General features: G+C 43.3%; 3 protein-coding genes across 3 annotated transcripts in view; 2 read left to right on the top strand and 1 right to left on the bottom strand.

The window, feature by feature from the left end:
• kiaa0319l (KIAA0319-like) overlaps positions 1-5,775 on the bottom strand; it is a 34,797-nt gene extending 29,022 nt beyond the window's left edge. Inside the window, exons 1-3 of the mRNA XM_080734913.1 lie at positions 5,638-5,775; positions 2,305-2,461; positions 1,418-1,550 (exon numbers count right to left, since the gene is read on the bottom strand). Coding sequence (XP_080591039.1) covers positions 1,418-1,529 — 112 coding nt within the window. The 5' untranslated portion in view covers positions 1,530-1,550; positions 2,305-2,461; positions 5,638-5,775. The remainder of the gene's footprint in view (positions 1-1,417; positions 1,551-2,304; positions 2,462-5,637) is intronic.
• Positions 5,776-6,868: 1,093 nt separating this feature from the next.
• Positions 6,869-12,281, top strand: ncdn (neurochondrin). Its single transcript, XM_080734995.1, has 7 exons — positions 6,869-7,375; positions 7,961-9,017; positions 9,207-9,376; positions 9,550-9,788; positions 10,313-10,528; positions 11,092-11,234; positions 11,455-12,281. Exons 1-7 carry the CDS (start codon positions 7,169-7,171, stop codon positions 11,874-11,876), a joined length of 2,454 nt encoding a protein of 817 aa, XP_080591121.1. The 5' UTR covers positions 6,869-7,168; the 3' UTR covers positions 11,877-12,281.
• A 1,993-nt stretch (positions 12,282-14,274) lies between these two features.
• Positions 14,275-25,427, top strand: tfap2e (transcription factor AP-2 epsilon; the record flags this gene model as incomplete). Its single annotated transcript, XM_080734904.1, has 7 exons — positions 14,275-14,301; positions 16,154-16,621; positions 19,041-19,095; positions 22,205-22,436; positions 23,524-23,642; positions 24,343-24,481; positions 25,166-25,427. 7 exons carry the CDS (start codon positions 14,275-14,277, stop codon positions 25,425-25,427), a joined length of 1,302 nt encoding a protein of 433 aa, XP_080591030.1.
• Positions 25,428-26,119: the final 692 nt, after the last annotated feature.

The raw sequence follows: 26,119 nt of genomic DNA, 5'->3' as shown, positions 1-26,119 counted from the left end.
GATGGTAGACACCATTGAACTGTGCACTTGCTTCCCTACCTAAATTGTGTGATATGTATTTCTACTGCCTTATGACTGTTTGCACTTTGAGAAAATCGAAAAGTAATTTAAGTTTTTTGTGTTTTGTGATAGTTATTAATGTTTTATGTTTCCATGTTTGCAACTTGTCCTGCTGCTTGTCCTTGTAAAAGAAAATTGTCACTGTCGGGCAGAAACCTCGTATCTCCAAGTATAAAATGTGTATGTTTTTGAGTGGTGGTGAGCCGCTCCTCTGAATGACTATGTCCGTTTGTGGATGGTGGTGGGTGGTGTGGATGTGTATCATGGCAATACCTAAACTGACCACACACACTCACACTGTGTGTGTGTGGCTGTTAGTCAGGCAAAATTAGCAGAATACCTGTCAAATCTGGGAATAAATTCCTTACCAAAACAATGTCTTCACCAATGTGTGTGTAAAGGTGTCTGGTAACATATCTAACAAAGATAGAAATTCAACATCCCTAGGAAAATCTTTGACAGCTAGGGTAATTCTGGGTCTCATTCACTTACTATACACTGTACTATAAGGGAAAACATCACTCCCAAAAATATGCTTTAAGTGGGATGTGAGGGAAGGTGCTAGGTGTTTTTAATTATTCTGAATCCATTGCAAGCATTTGTTTTGCAGGACTATGTTGAGCAGGCCAGGAACACACACACACACACACACACACACACACACACACACACACACACACACACACACACACACACACACACACACACACACACACACACACACACACACACACACACACACACACACACACACACACACACACACACACACACACATTTTAACCATTTATTTATGTCCACACAAAGGAGATGCATACTATGCACACTAATGCCTGGGTGACCTAGGCTACAGTACCTTCAAGTGCCACTGTTGAGCAACCTTGCAATGCATGTATTTTACAAGGCATATACCTCAACCCCTGCGGGGCTGCTCCACTCACCCAGCGGTGCACAGCCTCCACCGCTCAGTTCACACGGGTGTGATTTTTAAGAATAAAGATGAGACACACCCTGAGTAACCAAAGGCGTGTGTTTCTATTCCGTTTACAAAGGACTGTCTTGATGTGGCGCATCATGTGTTCACATTTCAGCGTACAGTGACACCTGAAATATTCTTTTCAAATAATCCATTCGCAGTTTTAATTAACAAATCTGTAAAAATGTCATGTATGTACAATGGTGCAAAAGCACCTCACTAAATCTCATACTTGTCAGAGAGGTGCTAGAAAATAACAAATCATTGGTCGACTTAACTAAGGCCAATACAATAGTTTAATAGACGAATCAACTATGAGAGGGCAGCCCTTCACCAACACGGTAAATATGTCGTTTCAACAAGTCTACTGTTTAAATGTACCTGTGGGAGGGGCCAAGCACCAGAAGTATGCCAGTGACAGCAGAAAGAGATGAGGTGATTGTGTCCACTGAGGTAGACGCCAGCCCAACAGCCTGTGGTGTGCATTGGACATTTTCCACAAGGATCAAGGGACCTGAGAGGAGGGGACACAGTTAAATTGGGAGACCACGGCAGTGACGGGCAGTAAATTAAGCAAAAGGAGTCGATGCAATATTCTTGGTGGTGATGGCTATGTTTTATGTACATGGTATCATGGGGAGAAGTACAATAACACTCAAGGTCGGTGGTAGGGTGATTCTGCCAATGAGCACGGGGATCAGACAATAGCTATACACTACAGTAGCTGCTTCAAGTACAAGCTGAACCATAACAAGACAGGCTGTAACCAAAACAATAGCTATCACGCCTAGTTGAGACATCTTGGCTGCTACAGGCTATCAAATAACATGTCATATCATAATGTATAATTATATAAGTACTATAAGTGATGGTAAAATATAAAGGTTAGATATACAACCAACGATAATAACAATATAGTATAATTCTTTAGCAGCAACAAAAGGAAAATAAAACATTAGAGCAGGAGCTCTTCTTGGGAAGAATATGTATGAAAATGGGCCCCAAACAAATGAAAGAGAAAACACTATTCTTATGTAAATGAGGCAGCAGTCTGTCACAATGCCATGGTAACACTGTCTAGTTTGTAGCTTTTCTCACAACAGTGAGGATGATAACCTCAGCCTCAAGCAAGAAAATATTAAATATATCAGTTCAGCAAGCCAAGCCAACTAAATCTACAATGGCTTTTTTAGATATTATGAATTGCTTATAATTGCCTCATATGACAGGACTGCTGATGATGATCAAACCAAAAACGTTATTTTTACCTTTCTCTGGGGCCGGTGTTGGGGGTGAGATGGTGTGAGGACTTTAGGTTGGCAGGGAGTTGTGGTAAGGTGAAGGGTGAGCACAGGTCAACACCACTGCACTGGGGAAGAAATTCACCATGGCCGCCTCCTGGGTCTGAGCACTTCAGATGCCAGTCTGAACAGAGGGAAAGAAATCATTATATTATAAAGTCTGACACACAATTTAACAATATACTTTATGGATAAACATACGGGACAGATTGATGATTTAATAACTGTTGTTATTGTTGACAGACTACAGTCTCTGCTCTGTTCTCAGCGTGAGGGTGGAAGAAAGAGTGCAAGAGAAGAAATACAAGCTCTGTGGGAATGAAGCAGCCTTAAATTGCCGTTTACAGAATATTCTGTGTCTGCCAGATAGTCGACACAGGCTACCATAGTGGTTTGTGATCCTTGCAAATTAATTACACAGTGAAAAGCTAACTGTAGCTACAATGTCTATTTTAGACTAATATCACATCACATCTCATGTTCAACCATAGCTTAGCTGAACAGCCAATGTGTGATATATCACTCAGTATGCTAACTAAACCTTTTGAAAATGTATGCCTTCTTTAACAATTTCCAGTGGAAAAGTTCTGGATGTATGTTGTTAGTTTTATTCAAGCATTTGCTCGAGTATTTCCTTACCAGGCGCCATAGTTTGAATCAACTACAATCAAAGAGTACCAAAAAGAAATAGAAGGAAATAGAGACAAGCAGGTGTGACAGGTGCTGACACACAGCTCCTCAGTCCAAAGGTCATTGTCATTTCTACAGCAGTAGCGACAGCATTTAAGATCTCCATGGCTCAAGGCATCTATTCTCAGAGCAATAATTAGCAAGGTGCAACATAGTATGTTTCATGTGAATATGCAAATTATGATGAAGACACATTTTGAATGATCAGACTTGGTGGGTAATATGCCAAAGACAATTCAAGATGTAACCTAGATGAAGCACATTGCATTTGTTATTTAACATGATATTACAGTAGAGTTGTACCAAGAATTCACAACAGTGAATGCCCGTTTTCAGAAATGTCCCACTGTACCTGTGGCCCGTGGGTACAAAACTACAAACAAGACCTAGATGTCAAGATTAAAGCGTTCAATAACCCTTTTCATCATAACAGTTCAGCAAATGATGAGCTCACAATAGGCTATTGAGTATTGATGTTGGAGCCAAACAAGAACATTTGTCCTTGACTTCAAAATATGAAACGATTCTTATCAAAATATACACCAAAAACTGTTACTTTGTCAAACAAAAACAGCCAGAAGCACCGATCTACAGTATAAGCACAAGCACATTCCACCGGGACACGTTTTGATGTTGCAGGTCTGCTATTTACACTTTCAAGGTTGTGACATTTTTGGCCCATATAGGGATGCCAGGTTACTTGCAAGTCTTTAAATGGAAGGTCCATTCAGGAGAGATTTAAACATCAGTAAAGCTGTATGGGTCCTTAGCCAACTGAATGCAAATAGAGGTGAACGGAGGTACTGCACAACAATACCCCTCAACAATTCTCAAGCACGTTCTTGCAGGAAGCCTGGAAAAAAAGAGAGCAGCCAGCACATGTCCTAGAACATTCTGTCCAGCAAGTTAGCAAAACTGTTCTTTCCACAGTAGACTTGAGAGAGACCTTTTAGGAATAAAGCAATCTATACTTTATAGAGCTTGTTATTGTAATCTAAACCAAGAAATAGGTCAAATGCAGAGGTGTGTCAAACAGTTGAGAATGTCAACATAACAGCCACACATGCTCTCCGAACAAACCTGCATTATACGAGTCGTCACTTGGATCCGCATTCCTTCACACAGATGCATGAGTCCAATCCACCTATCTTCTTTTATAAATTAGTTGAATCATAGTCCCAAACACACCGCAGTTACAGCTGTCACTTGTCCAACAAAGCATCTCCCAGGTAAAGAACACGGAAGAAGACGTGCTCAATCACATTTACCTCCCAGCAAAAGTGACTAGTTTTACTAGTCAGGTTTGCATATTTAATGTGCAACGTGCCCCGTGGCAAGCTGTGATTTGGGTTTGTGTTTGCAGCTGCAGAGAACAGGTGGTTCAAACCACACACTATCTCACACCTTATAGTAACCTGGGCTGATGACAGCTGAGCTCTGTCATTACCGGCTTCTCAAATGCAACTTTCCAAGTCCACCAAATTAATGACCAAGTCCATTGCCTCCGGAACAATTTCCTCTCCGTTTCGTCCCCCCTCTTTTCTTCCAGGCAGTCAGAGTCGACTGATCAAAAGCACACAGTCAGAGCTCTGTTGGTTTGTAGGCAGACAGGTCTGTGGAGGGCTCTCTCAGATTACACAATGCTACCCCCACAGTCAGTCCATCTGGCTCTCAGACTGTATCCCGTCCCCCGATGGCAACCTAGTGTATTCCACATAGTGTATTCCCAATAAAGCCCCAGTAAAATTAAATCTCTCAAAACATGTAATGTAATGTCAACCACAATTATTGAATAATCATTGATTTAATATCACGTGAAGCCTAGATGCTTAAAAGCTTGTTTGGTCACAATCAACAAAACCTTTAAACTAATTAAAGTTGTGAGAAGCAATTCTATTGTGCTTTATCAGTGAAGATATTTAGGCCATTACTGTAAGATCCTTTGGACAAACAGTTCACTCAAAATGGTGGGTGGCTTCATACAATGAATGTATTGTATGAACCCATAATATCATTGTGAAGCTTACTAGTCTTGAGGTAAAGGGGGAGAGACATATAGATTTATACGCTCGTAGATGTCTCTTTGGCTGTGAAGAGATTAGGCCATTCAGAGTCAGACGATACTTTACAGGACATCTCTGATCTCTGTAAACCTGGCTGATGCAACGCGTAGCTTGTAGATCAGTTATTTGGTGCAATTAAGCAAGCGACAACATCGTAGTACTAGTACTACTACCGTAGTATGAATGAATGAAGCCAAGGTGAAGGTAGGTTGCGCATTGAACAGCATAAGCACAACAACATTTGAACTGAGTGAGGCCGGATATCAATGACACGATACATCCACATCCTCATAATGTCATATATCAGTAATTCACATGAGGCAACCATTATATCCAGGACGACCAATACCATACGATATAACACCACCTGTATACATTATATAATAATAAGCCATGTATCATCATCACCCTGAGGCTAACAGCTGTTGGCATCGCCAGCTATAGTCATGCAGATTCGACTTCATGCGCTTTTACGACGGCGCAGCACGATTACGGTATAACAGTATCATAACGAAACTAAAGCGTCAATGAATGTACTAATACTTACATGAATACACGGCCTCGCAGCGGGTCTTACTTCATGAGCGGTTGCGTTGAGTTATGTGTGTTGATGTCCCATCAGCCCAGCTGATGTGTTGTGTTGTTGTGTGTGCTGTGCTGCTGCAGAACAGATTGATGCACCTTCACTCGGATGTACAAGAAAACCACAACATACAATGCAATTAATCTAACGACTTCCGTCTGGCGCCCCCTGCTGTCAATATCTAGTAGGTGATCTGTTCCATCAGATCAGTGCCCTGGGGCCAGGCCAGAGTACGTGACAGAAATATTGTATTAATGCGTAATTGTCATGTCGCGTGCGACATTCAACGAACCTGCATATACTTAAAAAAATATATATCATGTCGTTTCCTCTATGGTCGTTTCCAAAACAGTGACCAACCAAAATGGCGTCGCCACTGTCCAAAGATCGAGGCTCTGATTGGCTTAAAGATATTTGTGGATCACATCGATTGGGTGGATCAACAGAAGTGGGATGTCGCTAAAGAACATAATCAGCTGATCAGATCTGACAAGCGACATGGACAGTACAGTAGTACAGTGTAACCTCGCGTAGCCAAGCTTACTGTCATGAGTAGGCCTACAGTGTAGGCTCAGGGACCGGACCGCCCAGCTGGCCCCACTGTCCCATTGTGGAGCATATGATAGCCTTGAATCAAGACTATCAGAGAATACAGAATACATGTATTTGATAGAGTCTGACTTCTACTTTCGAACCATAGATATGCAAATATAAAAAAAATCTATCAAATGCATGGTTGATGGATAGTCTTGATCCATCATCCAAGGCTAGAGCATAGACATACAATGCTGTGGAGTGTGGCGGAGGGCAAAGCAATCCTAAAAAGTAGTCATGCTAAAATAGGTTGTTGAAATGTGATATACAAAAAAAATTGCCTTGCCTAGTCAGTGCCTGACTGCCTGAGCAGTGCACATACATTGTTATCAAGTACTGACAAGTAGATTATATACTGTACGGCTTCCAAGAAACAAGGTTTAACACAAATTAACAGTATAAAGAATGTAGTTGATAGATCCTCTGCTCTCATATCAGGAGCTGTGTGTGAACTTGAAGGGGGTGCAGTGTGCATAAAGAAAAAGCAGAAGATGTCCAGCAGTGGGCGCTAGTACTGACACCGTGCGGTCAAGAAGAAGAAGAAAGAGATCAGCTTCCTTCCGGAGAGTGATCGTGTTACGTGTGAGCTCCGTGTGTTTTGCGTGGGTGGGACGTCACGTCAAGAAGCAGGCTGTTACTGTACTTATGTTAATTTAGGTAGGGTAGGATTACTTTGCTAAACTACAAACCCCGTGGGACTTTTTTCCACCCTTGCAATAAATCGAATAGTAAACAGTAAGTGGGCTTTAACAACATCAGAGGCATTCAGTTAGCGTACTACCAAAGCTAGCCTGCGTAGGTTTGGTTACACATGGCACCGTGGCAAGTGTAAATACCATGCCACTGAATATCACCTTGTTGTAACCCAAAGACCTAGTATTGCTTGTTATTCGCGGCTATAATGACTGAGTTGGCCGGACCCAGCCCTGTGCTGAGCGACGAGGATGAGTCCAGAAGCAGCAGCAGCCACCAGCCTGGGAAACAGAGCCAGGAGGAGGGAGAGACAGGACATGGTTTGACTGCTTCCCAGACAGAGGTTCTGGAGAGATGTCTTCATGCTCTTACCCATGCCAAAAACGACAGCCACACACTGGCTGCTCTTCTTCTGGTAAGCCTGAAGCTTGTGGTAATTTAGACCCAGCACTTGTGTGTGCATATTGCACACAACTCTTTTTCTGTGCATTTGGAATAGATCACTGTCTGATAGATCTCCAGGCTCCAGTAATAAATCAATGCGCAGGTATTGATAGGTGCACTGATTGTTGCTGAAGCTCTCAACTCACAGCAAGCTAGACTGGACCACACTGGACACAGCACTGCTCTAGCAGCACGTGAATAAATAAATTATAGGGTAGGCTATTATTGAACAATGTGGTCATTAACACATTTATTTTGTTGAGAGACAATGTTCAGAAGGAACCGCTGCAGCATCGTTGATCTAAACAAAAGCAAAATGGTGTAAAGATGTTTTTAAGCCTGTTAAAATAACATGAGATATATCAATATATGCGGTATTAGGCCTATAGTCGAATATGACATTTAAGGCATTTAATCCCACATTGTCCCACACAAGTGGTACTTCTGTCCCTCAAATGAACAGTTTGCATCTGGTCACCCTACCTAGACCTGCTGTCAATAGAGTTACAGAGTATATTGTTCTTAATTTTTTTTCTCTTATTTCCCCCCTCTGCAGATTACTCGTTTGTGTCCTGCAAACCAGCTTGATAAACCCACATTGAGGCGTATCTTTGAGGCTGTGGGTCTTAGTCTACCAGCTCGGCTCCTGGTGACGGCAGTGAAGGGGAGTGAGGGCGCCCAATTGCCCCCAGAGGAGCTCCTTTCCCTGGGCACAGCTCTGCTGGCTGCCTTGAGCACAGAACCAGACATGGCCTCCAACCCACAGCTCCTCACCACCGTACCGCTACTGCTGGGAATCATATCCGATGGTCCCACATGGAACCAACAGAAACAAGATTCAGGGCAGAGTCAAAATATCGAGGTCCAGTCAACAGAGATTCCCAGCACAACAAATGTGCCACATGACAAGGCTAAAGCAGAAAATAAACCAGCGTCGGGGAGAGAGGACGGTGATGGTGAGAGATGCAACGTAGAAGAGAATGGTGGTTCAATGGCTCAAAAACCATTACCGTCCCCCAAGCTGGATGAGGCCTTGGCTGCTGACTGCTACCAAGTTTTGACTGCTGTGTGTACTTTACCCAGGGGTCCCGACCAGCTCTTAAACAGGGGTGCTATCCCGGCTCTGTGCCAAGCGCTGGCACAAAACCAGACTTTGAGCCAGGAGAGGGGCGTTGCCTTGCTGGGTAGCCTTCTTTCAGGTAAAACAAGATACAAAGTATGGCGTAAGCACCCCACTGAAATGCTTGCTCTACTGGGCAGGATCTCCAAAGAGTTCTGCCAAGCCAAAGACCTGGATAGGCTGGATATGTGCGACAGGTTGTTGCAGTTCCTACCCCCACCAGGAGGCGTGACGGCGACTGACGAGCTGAAGCAAGTTGTAACAAGTCTATGGGTTGTGTTGAGACCGATGATGCAGGCCAGGTTGACGCCTAAGCATATAGGTTCAGTCTTGGTCCTCACTGCATGTCTTTTGGATTTGTATGGGTGGGAGTCAGCAGGCCCGCCTAAGTTCTGTTGCTTGCTGGTCAACCGCGCTTGTGTGGAAGTTCGAATGGGCTTGGAGGAACCACCCGGGAATGATCTGAGCCCCGAGCTGCAGCATACACTCACTGGTACTGGTACTTTCTTTCTCAAACATCTAATAATATTTAAATATTTAATATAATGTGTCTTAAATGTTATTTGTCCTTACAAAATGTAGATAAAATTAACTGATTAATTAAATTTGACTAGACTGTAGTATACTGATGTTTTTACTTTCCCTTTCCTGACTCAAACCACAAATATGAATTCACCTTCAGGCTGCTACCGCATCATGGAGGCTGCCATGGAACAGGCCTGTAGTCCGGGGGCCATGAAGCCTGATGCTCCACCAAATACTGCTATCTCTGGGCTCAGTCTGCAGCAGAGTAGACAGGTCCTTTTGGTGCTGGAAGAGGCCTTCGCTGCAGTAATATACCACCTGCAACAGGTGAGAGGCCTTTTGTAGACATCACATGATCGTATAAACAAACATTTGTTTACCACAATTGAGTTTTCCATCTTCTGTTAATGTAAGGTTCATAATTAAATGCCACTAGATATCAGAGGTCACTTTAATTTCTCTCTCTCTTTCTTACCGACATTTTTATTGTTGTCTACAAGGTGGATCAAAGTCGCTATGGTGACCCTTTCATTTTCGCTACATTCCGTTGTCTCTGCTCTTGGCTTGCTGAGGAAACGTCCTGTTTGAAGGAGGAAGTGACTGCCCTGCTGCCAGTCCTGGTTGGCTACGCAAGGAGTCACATGCGTGGAGAGAACACGGAGCAGCATCTCTCAAGCTGGATGTCTGAGATGTCTATCAGCGATGAAGACACGGCTTGGACCGGCAGAGATGCCTTAAGGTAACGTTTTATAGTCAAAAGTTGATGTGTAACACATTCACAAATGCGCAATTCCACAAACAGAGAATAATGAACATGATGATGACTAGGTGCAATCCAATGGCAAGATCAAGATGTCAACACAATATATGATACTTTTCTAAATATGCGCATTGCGCTCCTATTCTTTTCGGGATATTGCGACAAACATAGCGTCTATTTGACGGTTCATTCTTTCGACCCAGGTTAACCTGGTGAAAAGCTAACATGCCGACACGTGTGAATAGCTAACCTGCCGACGTGGGTGAATGTTGACCTCTATGCCTAAACTAACCCTAACCTCTGTAACCGTGACGCGGGTGAGTAGCTAACCTGCCGACTCCCTTAGTCGAAATGATGGGGCGTAGAAATCGCGATATTTCCCATCCCCATTCTACTTGCATCACCTTCATTCTCTCCATGGTAACTGGTTCTTTCACCTCCCTTATCATACCACACATTATTTCATCCCCTCCCTTTATGTCTCTATGTCTCACCCCTTCCAGGTATCTCCTCCCAGCGCTATGCCACCTCTCGGCAGAGGAAGGTCCTAGGAAGGTGCTTCTTACCCTGGACACTCCAGCCCTCTTGGTGGACTTCCTGGTCCAGGGCTGGAGCTGCATGAAGGAGAAAGGAGGGGTGGCCTCATCCAGAGACCCCAGCATGGAGACTGCCTGCTCAGCCCTCCTTAACTTCACTGTCACTGAGCCTGAGAGAGTCAGGTACTGTGTATTATGTGTACTCGTCCAGATGACCACAGACTCATTTCATTACTTATGAAAGAAGAGTTAATACGCACACATAGTAAGAACTGTACTTAGTACTGTTACTGGTTATTTACACATGAAATGTATGTGGATTTGTATGTGTGAAAGCTGTGACTATTGTCAGCTGAGTTACAGTTGGTACTTCTAGGCCGTCTCCCATCTCCTGGAGTCGTAGGCCTATAAATTAACGTTTATTCCAAGGTTGATGAGAGACTGCCAATTCAGTTTCTATCCAAATAATGTATTGTCTCACAATATGAATAAAACAATATGAATCTGTATTTTAATTGTTGGTAAGTGGCCATAGTATGAGCAGGATAATCAACTCAAAGTCACGTAGTTATTGAAAAATAATTTACGTTTTATTTAATCAAATGAGTTTCAAAGAACCCTCTTCTGTTCACGTGAAGCTTTTCTTTTGGAAGTTTTTACAGTGCCCCCATCACTAATGACTTATAAGTTAAAAAATGGTTGAATCAAATTACTCATTGCTTTATCAATCTCCTGTGTTTACATAGGAAGGACCCATGTTTCAAAACGCTTGAATCCCTTCTGGATGAGGCTCTTCCTGTTTTGGTGCATAAATCCCGCCTCTTGGTTCTAGCAGCCAATATCTGCACTCTGGGGCTGATGATTGGCAGGCTCAAACCAGCTCCATCAGGTGAGTTTATGGCCTCAGGTGGCCACTGGCCTACTGGTCCAGGCGCATACCACTTGGGCATTGCCACATAGGCATGGATGCCTGACAGAATGTTGTTGCGTGTCGCTCCCATCTCTCTCCCCATTTCCTGTCAGTCTACTGTCCCATCAATAAAGGCATAAAAGCCCCAAAACAAATCATAAAAAAAGAGTCATATCTAATTTTGAGATGTTTGTTCCAGGCCCAGTGGAACCAGGCCAGAGACGTTTCTTCTCTGTGGCTCTACGGTTCCTCCATAGTGCTCTGGACTCCGGCGCCAGCCCTGGCCCAGTAAGAGTGAGTCCCGGCTGGGAGGAATGGTGGGAAGACGCTGGAGAGCTCTGGAGGTTGGGTCTGCAGGCCCTTGGAGGTTGTGTTCGGGCTCAGCCCTGGATCATTGCCCTAGTTAAAGAGGAAGGTTGGCTGAAACATACACTCACCATGTTGGAGATATGTAGCGCACTACCTGACCCACACACGCAGGCTGCCCTAGAGGAAGCTCTGTGCGCCGTGGCTGACCAGTGCTCACTCTGTAAACAGGAGATTAAAGTCATTATGGGGAAAAACGACAAGGGGGCTTTGAGATGTATGGGCAACCTGAGGAAATCACTTGGACTGAAGTAAGCAGCAGTTTAAAAGTGGATGACTGCTGCCATTGGCTATGGACAACATGCTCTTATGTTATATATTCAGTCTGGGAAAATTGTAAATACAGAACATTTGCGAAAGCAGCATGCACATAAAAACATATTAGGTGAGTGCTGAAGGAGATGAGACTCAAAAAGCCTGTGTGGCAATGTCAATACATTTGCATGGGGACATTTTGTAGTGCAGACTTTTCTCTTTCAAAAAGTTATATAGATAAAGATTAATGTTTAGAGAAGATGTAATTAAATGAATAAAGCAGGGCTCAGCTTAAAGCATAAGTGACATTCATTTCTTGTTTGCAGGGAATACTTGATTTAATATCTATATACCAAATTGACTGTTTCTATGTACCATAATGTTCAGTCACATGGAACTGATGTGGCATACGCAATCTGTTACATGTGAATTGTCATTTGAAATGCATTTCATAATAAAGAAATATTTTGTTAAGTCATTGTCAGGCTTGCTGTCAATATTGTCATTATTTATTCAATAATGGCCTGCTTGCCATTATTGAAACCAGTTCTAATCAATGTCAAGAGTTAGACTAGACACATATTTACATCAAATCCCTTTGCGATGGAACAACACCGTAACATTGTGGTTGGCATTGGCTTGTAAGGCAGTCATGGGGGTATGAGACTGGGCATGACTCAAAGATGGGATGAATGACATGAGTGAATCTCAATGTTTCAAATCATCATTCTTAAAGGTACCACTAGATGGCGTCCCTAACTCTGTTTGGATTATGCTGTTGTGTTCAGAGTTGCCTATAGTGGCTGAAGTCAAGGAGGAGAATTCAGTGTTTCTCACATGTTCATGGACACTGTTGTTTTGTGAAGGCTATCGGACACATCCAGAAGACTTTGGAAAATGTATACTTTGAAAAGAAAAAATGCGTAGCCTGCTATGAGTAGACTTATAAGGTAAATGGTGACGAAGAAGTCCAAATCTGTCCGATCAATAAAGACAAAAAAAAACACTCGACTCATTTAAGGCCAAAAGACAGTTGATTAAAACTTTAAATAATGTACTAATTAACAATAAGATAAGTTAGTCTACATCGAATTGTGGTGTGCCAAATCGTCTGAAAATGTATAGGCTAGGCTACGACTTGTAGTCTATACATAATTGTGTTCATTCGCGAGTCCAACCGTTAAACTGAACACATCTATTCCGTGTCAAAACTATTCTAAAGTTTCTACCCCCCCCCCCCCCTTGGATTATTTCACCTCCCACCCTCTTGGTCTCCCCCCTCCCACCCCATCCCATCACCCGTCTTTTTCTTTGTGACTCATCCATACCCTCCTGCCTCGTCTCTCAAACTATCTCACTCATCGCTCTACCTCCAGCCTGCCTCCATCCCAACGCATTCATCCATCTGTTAAGAGTTAATAGACAACCAGGCTGACACTTTGCGCAACCATGCTTTGGAAATCTCGAACCAAGACTGAACCCTACGGCATGCAGGTAAATGACAGTCATTTTTTTTAAAGATCATATATAGGCCTGGCCTACATGTTGTTTTACTATAACTGAATGTTGTGCTAAAAAATCAAAACGTGTGCGTAAAAAGTAGCCTACTCAAATCTATGGACATGTATGGGCCGAATAGTAAGGTAATAACCTGAGAGTTACGCAAACTGTGATAGGCCTGTTCACATCAAAGTTTAGAGAATTTGCTGATAATTTGACTGAAGATAGCTGGTTTGGTTTTCCATTTAGGAATGTCAGGAGAATTAAATTCCTTCTCTAATATTTTATTCAAACTGTCCTTTTAACAAGGTGGATTCACTGTCTTCTGCCAGTCTTTAATTAAGTCTATTTTAAACAATAGAGAAATGGCATAAAAAAAAGATGTCCAGTGCATGTCCATGGTAGGAAATCTGAGTTTTAAAATATGTTCGTTTGCCGAATATCAAAGTCGCCGTAAAATGGGCAAAACTTCTGGCTGGAAATCAACCCTGACTTTTAAGGATATACCTTAATCAAAGAAAGGTAGGTATCTAGGTGTATGAATGAAGTTCTGCGCGACTGACTGAATGAATATATCTCTTTAAGAGAAGTGTACCCCTCGACCCCTCCCCTCATTCTGCTGAGCGCGCACTAAACCTATAAGTAGCGCGCATGGACAACACTGAGGACACTCTCTGGCTGTGCGTCGCAGCGGTGCTCGTTTGTCTATTAGAAGCACGTGCGTAAACCCGAAGTAATCTATCCATAAAAGAAGGAACCTAATGACATCTTGATGTTTCGCTGCATGGATCGCTCAGACAGACGGAAATAACCCGGATTACAACTCCACTTACTCCAGTCGTTTTGGTGACATCTTTCAGTCCTCTAACTGTGAGATTTGGTGTCCAGAGTGCTCCAGATGTTAGTGCACACATATTCAGCCATGGTGAGTCGTGCGTATTGGATCATATGTGTCTATTGCCCCGCTATATGGGTCTGCTGTTGTCTTGTCTTCTTCAATGAAGTTCCACTTAATAGAGGGAACATCACATCATCATATGTGACGTTGAATGGACAGTGGCGGCGCCGCTGTTGTCACAGTCATCTCTGGGTGTCTGCGTAATGTCACAGCGAGGCAGGCCGGCGACCATCAAACTGTCCGCTGGAATGGGACTTTAAACGGAAAGTCTGCTCGAGACACTGTGACACTGTGTGGGGGAAAAGATGATAATCGTTTTGGAGTTGTCTCGTTGCGCTTCAAGCTTGTATTGGCCTATAACAGAATGGGTGCTGAAATTGTTTTGGAATATAAAATAAATAGCTGCGTAATAATTAGATGCATTAGCTTCTCTGGTAGACAGCTAATAGGCCTATATGCCTATATGTCTTATTATTTTGATGACTAATTTAAAATAACGTGCCACTTTTATCCAGTCACTCACTGGCCGTCCTTTGTTGGCTGTCAGACAGACAGAGATAATGGACATTGTTCCACCATAACATCATTGATCCGGCTGACCCAGCTTTAGAAATAAATCGAATTTATGCCAAGAACAGAGCGGAAAGAAATGTAGGCTAGTGGGTTATTTATTATTAGATCCTGAGAGATGATGCATTGCACTTTTAGAAAATAAAATACACTTTTTGGCATAAATAAATTACAAAATATTTTTTGGCCAACATTTATTTTTGATGTTTGTAATACGCTTTAAAATGTAGCCTATATGCATCATTCATCACCTGTCTTTTGTGCAACTATAAAGCTTTATATTTACACTCCATCGCGCATGCATGCATGGCGTTGGTATCGCTTAAGGAAAAGAACAGATCTACAATACCAGGCGACATGGTTGTTAGCTTGTTGTAGATCTGTTATTGTTGGTGGTCGTGACCTTCCTGACACCGAGGTGCAGCGAGGATGCCAAGGGCGCTGGAGCTGCCATTACGCATCAAGTTCAGACGCTGTTGCTTTTTCTAAGGTGGTCATACAATTGTTTTAATGGGAATTCATGCTATTCCTTTTATTATGGTCCAGTCCATTTTGTATCAAAACTATTTTGTAATATTGTTTTCGTCATTTGTCTATTGCTGCTGTCAATATTTACATTGGGTATAATATCCAATCCAATCCAACTTTATTTATAGAGCGCATTTCAAAACAACAGAGTTGACCAAAGTGCTGCACAGTAGCCTATAATAAAAACATATTAACAATAACAACACAATAATAATGCAATACAAAAGAACACGTACAATTACACATGAACACAAATATCAAGGGTATCTTTGATGGGGTTTAAATTAGTCCATTATTTCTCATTATTTGGAAAGGTGCATGCATCAGTGGTTCCCAAACTTTTTAGCTTGAAATCTACAAGCTCTTTCTCTTCTCTCCAATTTATGGCATTTCTTTTTAGATTTTTCATTTATTTATTAATCAAATTACTTAGAAAAAAATATACTGTAGGCCTATCTATATATTTTTTTATTCATGAAAATCTTAGCTTTTTGTGGAATGTTTTGAAATAGTAATAATTAAAAACAAAATGTAGAGGGGAAAAAAGAAAATGTGAAGACCTGACGCTGTAATGTGTCTCAAAGTGGATTCCAACTTAAGTTATAAAATAAAAAAAATTGACCCATATACACATCTGTAACAACAACAGTATACACATGGAACCTCCATTTGGTTCCATTTGTATACTGTCAGAGTTAAGGGAAGACCTTGACATTTTAAAGTCTGAGAAGAACCACTTGCTGTAACTGTATTAACACTGAACAACGTTGTCTTCCTCCAGGAGCGTGCGGACGGTCTGTCGGGCTCCTCCCCGGGCGGAGGCCGTCTCTCCGGGCTGTCCTCCCTGCAGCAGACGGCCTACTCCTCGGCTCCGCCGCTCTGCCACACGCCGGCCTCCGACTTCCAGCCGCCCTACTTCCCCCCGCCCTACCCGCAGTCGTCCCTGTCCTACTCCCAGAGCCAGGACTACTCCCACCTGTCGGACCCCTACCCGTCCATCAACTCCCTCCACCAGCACCAGCAGGCGGCGGCTTGGCACCACGCCTCGCAGAGGTCGCGGTCCGGCGAGGAGGGCGCCGCCGCCGGCCTCCTGTCGCAGTCCCACCGGGCGCTGAGCCTCGACCCCCGGCATAGGGAGTACCCGGGCGTGCCCCGCCTGCTCCACGGGCTCCACGGGGAGGGCGCCGCGGCGCTCGGGGACGGTCCTCTCGGGATGCACCTCGGACACCACGGCCTGGACGAGTTACAGGTGAGTTGGTGACTATTATTTTATTTTGTGTTGCTTAATAGCACCGTTTGCTACTTTGCTGGCATCACTCGTTCGTTCGACCTGGACTGCATGGGACACGCGCGGCAGAGATCACCGTGCGTCAAAGTCACCATGCAAGGCATGCATTCACACGCGCACACACCTGAAGTCTCTGTGTGTGAACCGTCTTGGCCACTGGTTTGTTTTCAACCTTTTTTGTCCCCACAATTCCATTCCATGCTGTATTGATGAGAGATAACAGGTCAATCACAATAATAATTGTTCTATATTCTCTAATTGTATAGACTTCTTGTAAATTAAGTAATCCAAATGGACCCGTAAGGGTCCATTTGGTTTCATTTTACGCTCTCAAGAGTTAAAGATCTATAAGGGTACATTTTGGTTACCAACTCTCCATCATTTAGCTGGGGACCACCTGGAACCCCCTCAAGGACCACTGGTGGTCCCCGGACCACTGGTTGAAAACCAGTGATCTTGGCCCACTCTGCTATTTGACCTGATTCGCTCTGCAACCATAATTGTTCGATGTCATAATTCAGAATCAACGTTATTGTGGCATCACATTCACTGGCATTATTAGTACAATAAGCTAAAAGGTGCAATCAATCTATATAAATTAGCTCGAGAGGCCCCAGATTTAGGTAAGGCCCCGGAGGCAGTTAAAGGCTACGTGGGAAAACATTTCTCAATTAATTCACGTCATCATTAATTAGCTTTTAAAAATAATTATTGTGACTGAAAGAAATTAATTACATATTGCTCTCATTTTATGCAACTCAGAAAACGAAGGGTTTATTTTTGCCTGTCTAAAAAGGTTATTACCATGATTGATCGGTGGAGTCTAATCTGGCAGCGATGCGATGACTTGCTCGGGTTCTATAGAAAATAAATAAATAAGGGGGGAAAACGTAATTTTTAGACAGATAATCGGAATAAAACTACCATTAAAATGTCCTGAATGACGCTGTGCAGCCCCATTGCTCAATAGAAATGTGCTATTTATGGGGCCTTTATCTTACAAGTGCAAATTCCAACATTAAGGTCAAATAAACACTATATAGGCCTAGCCTATCCATAAATTAGTTTATAATAATAATAATAATAATAATAATAATGTTGGTAGGCCTATAGGCCTTTTAAATTTGAAGTCAGTCATTTCGTTGACTGAGTGGCTGTCGAATACATTTCTGCTTTTCCTCGGCGGCCGGCCTGTATGACATCCAGCATTTATTATTAGACCTCTTGCATACGCTCAAACTAAGCGATCTTGTCCAAACGTTTATAGCCTTTTGCCTTCTGCAAATGCAGCGGAAAATTTGCAGTGTCTTACTGAGCCATAGTGCGCGTTTCAGCAGCAGGTGCAAATGCAGACGTTGTTTGTTCGCGGCATCCTTCCCCCTGAAAGAAAAGTCTCCGAGACCAATTGATTGTTCTGGCTATTAATGCAGAGAAACCTGACTGAATCAGCAGGCATGGAGTCATGGCATGTTGCTGCTAAACGCCCCCTCGTAACAAGGACTTTTATTTGATTAATGCGTTTGAACTCCTCTTATATGAATTCGCCACAAATGAGATATCCATCTGCAACATTTTTGTTCTTTTTCCATTCATGACAAATATAACGTATAGCAATACGATGGTGAGCTTCAATCCATGGCTATTATTAGCCATACAGATAAATAATTATTTATCATAATACATCTCTTTCATGTATTTATGTTTATGAAGTATGCAATTTGGCAATAGGATCACAACAATTTTGGTTAATATATGTCAATTTAAACCTGGAAAATATATTCTATAAAAAAAGTAAATGTAATAATGCTTGAATGATTAAAACAAAAGAATGTTTGAATATACACAAATGTGGAGAAAAAAAAGTTTAATAAAACAACAAACTGCTATATGTGACAACAATTTAAATGCTTGCATTTCACAAATTAATTAAGAACAGTGTATGTATTTCATTTGGATATTTGCTGAAATCTGTATCTGACAACCCCAGAAACATGTCTCCTCCAGTATATTGCTGTTTGCATTTTCAGCAGACTTATACACATTTTGTCAGCCACAACCAACAGTTTCATACATACATTTACATTCATTCTTGGCCGTAACTCTCACAGGCTTTGCCTTTCAAACTCATTACAAACCCAAATGAATGCAATCAAAACCGAACCAGAAGTCAAAATGAACACTGTGCCATTATTATTATTATTGACTCGGGCGTTAATTTCTCATGCCATGACTGGAGTATGTGGAAGGCTTTGGATGGAACGGAGGCTAAATGGAAGGCCTTTAATCACGCCGTGGCCTGCAGAGAGACAGCCTGTGCGTTGCTGTGAGGCCAGTGAATAAATGATAGTCAGTGTCTGTCTGCTGTGTGTCCCTGATGCAGGGGATGGAGGAAGGATCAGCCCTGGGCATCCTCGACCACTCCGTCATTAAAAAAGGTAAGGGATGGAAGGGGCTTATGTGTGTGTGTGTGTGTGTTTGTGTGTGTGTGTGTGTGTGTGTGTGTGTGTGTGTGTGTGTGTGTGTGTGTGTGTGTGTATGAGATTGTACATATACAGTACATGCTGAAGGGGGTTTGTGTTTAGGGAAGGGTGCACTACAACACCAGTCTCTGTCATGCGCATGTGTGCGCACGCACGCACGCACACACGCACGCACGCACACACACACACACACACACACACACACACACACACACACACACACACACACACACACGCTATAAATAATTCTGTTTTGCTATTTCATTTGAAGTCAAGAAGTCCTCTAATACTCGGCTGCAGACTTCACCCTAAAGGCAGTCATTCTTAATGAACTGTTCATGGTCATATGAGAGAGAGAGAGAGAGAGAGAGAGAGAGAGAGAGAGAGAGAGAGAGAGAGAGGGTGGGGGATTAGAGAGAAAAGAGTGGAAAGAAGTGGGGCACGGAGCAAGGAGGGGAGTGCGATAAAAGAGGGAGTTGTGGGTAAATTTGCAGAGTATGATCACACTATTATTACCAACTCTTTGAGGCAGAGTTCCCCCCACCCCCTATAAGACACAAGGGTACATTTAGAAAATTCTAAATTTCAACGGGTATGATACATTACTGTGAGAACCTTACTCAGCCCCAGACAGCCAAATCGTCCAGTTAACCAAATGACAGGACGCCTTGGGAACTTATTATGCAGTGTGGGAAAGAAAAGTGAAGCGTTTTATATTCCCAAATGAGATATCCACTTATCTATCTCAGTCGAAGTGACACCTGGCTGCTCTTCAATAAAAAAAAAAAGACTGTTAACACTAAATCAAAGGATGATTGGTCATGAGTCCCTGAACATTTGTATAGATTTGAAACTCTACAAAACCATATAAAGCAATATTGACAGCTGAACGTAAGGTATTTATTCAACAAAAAAGAAATATATATTTTACTATTTCAGATATAAATTAAAGGAACTGTAACATTTAGAATATATAGATTTTGTCCTGCAGTCTTTGCCACTCTGCCAAACATTTCACCACTATTATCCCCTCAATATTTAAATTAGCACCGATCCAATGTTCATGTTCCCCGTCATTGTAGGACATAAATGCTTGTCACAAACATCATTCTCATTCTCAAATGACCTGACAATAATTCTGTTCACCTTTTGCCAAGACAGACAGCATGTATCAATTACCAAAAATGTCAGACACAGATTTAAGGATGTTGAACAAACCTAAATCCCACATGAAAGAGGATTTAGGAGGAGGGTAAAAAAGGTGTTGACTTGAGAGAGAGAAGTACACAGACAGACATATACATGTAGACAGACAGAAACTAAAAGGGTGGGGTGGAGAAAGATAAATAGTGAGAGATGTAAGGAAGAGTCAGGGAGAGAGTCAAGATGACACAGAGAGAGAAAGAGAAGAGAGAAAGAGAGGGGGGATGACAAAAGACAGAATTGACTGGAGGCCCCATGCTCTTGCTCTGCGGTCTGACTGGCTGGCTATGAATGATGGGATTGTGAGAGAGCCTCTCTGTCCGGGAATCTGTGCTTCACAGTAGGGCGCCGCGAGCAGGCCCAACACCGCCCACGGAGAAAGGAGCAGAGAGCCAGCTACGTAGCCAGCTACACCGCTGACTGTAGTACAGATAATACAACTATAACTACTGCTCCAGTGACTGACGGAGAGAGAGAGAGGAGAGCAGAAAAGAAAGAACAGAGTCAAGGGGATCAGAGAATGAGAGGCTGGAAAGAGATTTGATGTTACATACAGTACAGGCCTAGAGAGAGACACAGAGGGAGAAATTGACTGAGAGGAGAGATACAAACGCACACACATACGCACACGTAGATGCACAGATGATTCCATTCAGTCTTCTCAGTTGCAATGAAGATTCCGGCCCACACACACCACCACAGACCATTACGGGTCGATATAGACACTTAAGAGTTAAATTAACACTCACGACTTTGTAGCATAGTGGATAATGTGATAACGGAGTCAACAGACAATGCACAAGCTATTCTCATGAACACAAATTAACCAATTGTCCTTGTATCAAAAGTTTGCTCTTTTTACTACACACACACACATGTATGCACTCACGCACGCACGCACGCACGCACGCACGCACTTACGCACGCACGCACGCACGCACGTACGCACGCACGCACGCACGCACGCACACACACACACACACACACACACACACACACACACACACACACACACACACACACACACACAGAGTGACATCATGTCGTGTGAACACAGTCGCAAAAATCATCACGAAACTTAAGTGATGTTTAAAAGTTTATCTCAGCAAAGAAAAGTGGGTGTGAATTGAGCTCTTCCAAGGTGTGACATAAATCCATGTGAGAAAGTGTGAGTTGACATGAACCCTCCTGCTGGTTAGACAACAGGATCAACATGCGAGCGCTCCAGAATTAGAGCTGTTGGCACCGGGGAGAACATGGCACTGAATACATTACCAGCCACCTATGGAGCACAGTGTCACATAACAGTTGCAAACATGCATGGTTCTGGGTTATTGTCTGGTCTATTGCGCCTTCAACCTATGTTGGGCATGTCATTATAGGTAAACATGTTCAGAAATTGTGGAAACAGACGATCTACAAACTCACGACGCGTTTGATCATGATGCACTGTGAGCTTGTGGATCAGCCATGCTTGCCGTGCAACACTATCATACAACAACAAAGTATAAATAAACTAGGGCTTGTAATATTCATGATGGCCCCTGTTTTCTCTATCTTGCTGTTCACATGGTTCCATAGTGACCTACTGTCCCTGTTTTCTTATATCAACCACACTTCTCATTATCACTCTGTATCACATCAATTCGCAATCCCAAACATCTCAGCAACCCTGGAGGAAAATCCCTTTGTTCATTTAACTATTCTTAAAGTATACAGAACTCTGTACTTGCTTGTTCAGAAATAATGGCGGCAAATCATCTAAAGTGTATCTCTCTTTACTTGTCTCTCCCATTTCCTTCCTTTCCCACTTTCTCTCTCCTCCTCTCTTCCCTTGTTCCCTTTCGTTGTCTCCCACCAGTTCCCATCCCGTCCAAGTTTAACGGTTCATCCCTGACAGCCCTATCACTCTGTAAAGAAGGTCTAGGTATGGGGTCGGTCTCAAACCCAGCAGAGGTCTTCTGCTCCGTGCCGGGCCGTCTCTCCCTGCTCAGCTCCACGTCCAAGTATAAGGTCACCGTTGGGGAGGTCCAGCGACGACTGTCCCCTCCAGAGTGCCTCAACGCCTCCCTGCTTGGAGGAGTCCTCCGCAGGTGAGGGGAAACGGGAACGTGAGGGTGTAACATGTAGACGAGGGTTTATTAGTGTATGGCCAGCCTGTGTGTGCAAAGATACTATCCAATTAAACCCTGGCCTATGTACTTCATTGACTATACTAGACCATCTCCTCTATACAAACCTTTGACCGACAATAGCCAATCTACAAACTCACATTGGGTCGCAACACATTTTACTGAAAGTTTGCCCCCAGAATAGGACATAACGCTTCACGTGGTAAGAATAAAAACACAAAACCTAGCGTCCCTATTCTGGGCATGTCATAAAGGGCAAACATTCTGCAAATATAGGCAAACATTCTGTGAAAATAGCTGCAAAAAAAAAAAAAAGGATTGTAGATCAGCTATTATCGGCAAAGTAACTTAGTATAGACCCCTGGGGGACCCTGGTCAATGAAATGTATAGGGTTAAGATATGTGCCCAGACTAAAAATGGGCAACCGTTGTGGGGCAGCATGTGACAAAAGCAGCAATTAGGTTCAATAAGTCACAGCTACAGATTACAAGAATCATTTTCCGGTTCCAGGCTGAAGGTTTAGAACACACACTCTTCAACACAGTCTGCCACCTCAGCAGTCCATGTACTGTACCTTCTCTAACACTAATAAACAATCATGATACAGCGCTGGCGCCATATTTAATAAAGTTTAAGGACCAAGGAATTAGAAAAGACGAAGCAAAAAGAATAAAGGCAGAAAGACAAGAAAGTGTGAAAATTCAAAGTAGGGCAACAAGAGAGAAGATAACGCTACTGTCTGCTACAGACAGTGACCATAAGGAGACTTCAGCTCCAGTTCAAATCTAGTTGCCATGTACACACACGCACGCATGCACGCACGCACGTACACACAAAATACATTCAAAATTACATATACAAACAATCATACACATGTACATGCACTAGTACATATAAACTGGTAGGCAAGTATGTGTACGCACACACACACACACACACACACACACACACACACACACACACACACACACACACACACACACACACACACACACACACACACACAGTCTCCTAAAACTGCTCTCTCTGTTTCCTGTCCCCCCTCAGGGCAAAGTCAAAGAATGGTGGCCGCTGTCTGCGGGAGCGTCTGGAGAAGATTGGCCTCAACCTGCCCGCCGGGCGACGCAAGGCCGCCAACGTCACTCTGCTAACGTCTCTAGTAGAGGGTAGGACACACACACACACACACACATACATACATACACACACACGCACGCACGCACGCGCGCGCACGCACGCGCACACACACACACACACACACACACACACACACACACACACACACACACACACACACACACTGAGTGAAGATGAGTGACCTCTATATATCTTGACAGCTAGAGACACATAATCACATAGAAATGCGCTCGCATGATCAAGCACGAATAAACACTCAAAGGATGCATGTCCGCATGGACGCACACAACCTTGTACACACGCGCACACACACACACACACACACACACACACACACACACACACACACACACACACACACACGCACAGTCAAGAATGACAGACAAATCTTTATTCCACTGGTTCTAAAAGTGGGGTCCGGGGGTCCTTGAGGGAGTCCCCAGCAAAACGAGGAGCCCTATTTTATTTCTCGGCTGTTCAAATCTACAAGCTCACATTATGTGCGAGAATGTAGATCTGCTGTTTTTGAAAACCATGTGTGTGAGGGATACTTTATATATACAGTATATATATATATATATATATATATATATATATACAAAACAAAGCCCTGCAAACTGATTTATCGGCCCAATTTTAAATAAATATGACTTGATGAAGTAATTACCACTGAGCAATGTGTTTGAGAACCACTGACTTTATTCTATCCTGCCATGTTTATTTGTGTAGGCGAGGCTGTCCACCTGGCAAGGGACTTTGGTTACGTGTGTGAGACTGAGTTCCCAGCTCGGGCCACAGCAGAGTACCTGTGCAGGCAGAGCGAACCAGACCAGCTGCCCACCAGACGCAGCATGCTGCTGGCCACCAAGTAAGTGCTTCATCTTAAACCATATATACTTTGACTGGGGGCCAAAAGGGTCTATTGTAGACCCCCCTCCTTTTTTTCCTCTACACAGAATCTACAAGCTTTTGATTATTATAGAATTGGCTAGTTTTATGAGGAAAGCCTTGATTGATTGACGCTGAAAAAGTTAGGATTTATGAGGCCTTGTAGATGGAATGGAGCTGTAGAGTCACCCGGTAATTTCAACCCCTAAGGAACCTAGAGTGTGTTGTTTTGTCGCGTTGGTTCGTTTTGTGTGTGTGTGTGTGTGTGTGTGTGAATGGGGTGTATGAGTGAAAGAGAGAGTGTGTGCAGAAATGCACATGCGAGAATAAAAGAGGATTGTATGAAAACAAAACTGGTAGATTATAATGTAAATAAATGCAAATAATCAGAATAAAAGAAATTGCACTAAATTTGGACTATTACTTACCCCTTGAAGTTTTGTTTGAAGAAATGCTTATGGTTTGTGATTTGTCAAAGATGCCTTTGGAGACTACTTACTCACTCAATAGAGTGAAAACCTCTTTGTCGAAAATAGGTGATTTAAACAAGCTCAGCAATTTTGCAGCAATTAGTTGCAGCCTCTGTGATCTGTAAATTGCAGCAGTTCATACTGTTTTATGACAAACTGATACTAAGCACCTTTCTTCTCTCTCTCTCTCTCAGGGAAATCTGTAAGGAGTTTCTGGACCTCATGTCAAGCGACCGTTCTCCGCTGGGCGCCAGCAGACCCACCCAGTGCTTGGATCCAGGCGTCCAGGGCAGCCTCACTCACTTCAGCATGCTCACGCATGGCTTTGGCACGCCGGCGATCTGTGCCGCACTCTCTGCCTTCCAGAGCTACCTGATGGAAGCCATCAAAATGCTGGACAAGGGGGAAGGCGGAGGGAAGAGCCACCACGAGAAGGAACTGAAGCACCGCAAATAGAGGAGGTGGATGAAACGGACAGGTGGAGAGGTCAACATCGAGGAGGGACGGAAAAGCAGGGAGGGAGACAGGAGGGGACAGGCTGACATGTGTACCTCGGTGTCACTGTGTCTGCCCTCCTTACAAAAGGACAAAGACTGAGACCTTTGCCTCCCAGAGCCCTGCAGTCCCTGCTGTTGAGAGAAGAGCGGGGAGGTATGGTTTTTGTGCTGTCATGTCAGCCCCTCCCTCGCTCAAAATGACGCATGGACCTCGGTCAATAGCCAGTTTGTGTGATGGCACATACTGTACCACCCTGTTGGCAAAAACAAAAAAAGACTCTTCGGGATGAATTTCTACGTATGGCTATGTTATTCTGTTCATTTCTGTTGTTCCATATGGTATTTCGACCTGTGTTCTCACAACCCCTTCCTTCACTCATGCACTCATGTGATCGGGAGCCCTCAGCGCTCATTGAGAAGCCATATCCAACACGACAACAACATGCTCTTTGCTCCTCTGGAACGTTGGAAGAGTTAAAACTCCACCCCACTGGATGAGCGGTGAAGTGGGCAAAATGGTTTTCTAGTTAGACACGTGGGGGGGTTGGAGTCAAAGGCAGCTAAATGAGAAAAGGTGTTTTTCTTTTCCATTTCTTTTCTTTTGCTGTTATTTAATTTAATTTATTTTTTAAAGTGAGTAGGGATGCGTGT

Source organism: Nannobrachium achirus, assembly GCF_963921795.1.
Source record: "Nannobrachium achirus genome assembly, chromosome: 10".
NCBI classification, from domain to species: domain Eukaryota; kingdom Metazoa; phylum Chordata; class Actinopteri; order Myctophiformes; family Myctophidae; genus Nannobrachium; species Nannobrachium achirus.
This window is presented reverse-complemented; position numbering and strand designations above follow the sequence as displayed.

Excerpts from the sequence above, each read along its gene's own strand:
- ncdn (XM_080734995.1), top strand. The coding sequence starts at position 7,169 with ATGACTGAGTTGGCCGGACCCAGCCCTGTGCTGAGCGACGAGGATGAG. Across the intron at positions 10,529-11,091 it reads ACTGAGCCTGAGAGAGTCAG|GAAGGACCCATGTTTCAAAA; the intron begins GTACTGTGTATT and ends GTGTTTACATAG. Across the intron at positions 11,235-11,454 it reads GCTCAAACCAGCTCCATCAG|GCCCAGTGGAACCAGGCCAG; the intron begins GTGAGTTTATGG and ends TGTTTGTTCCAG.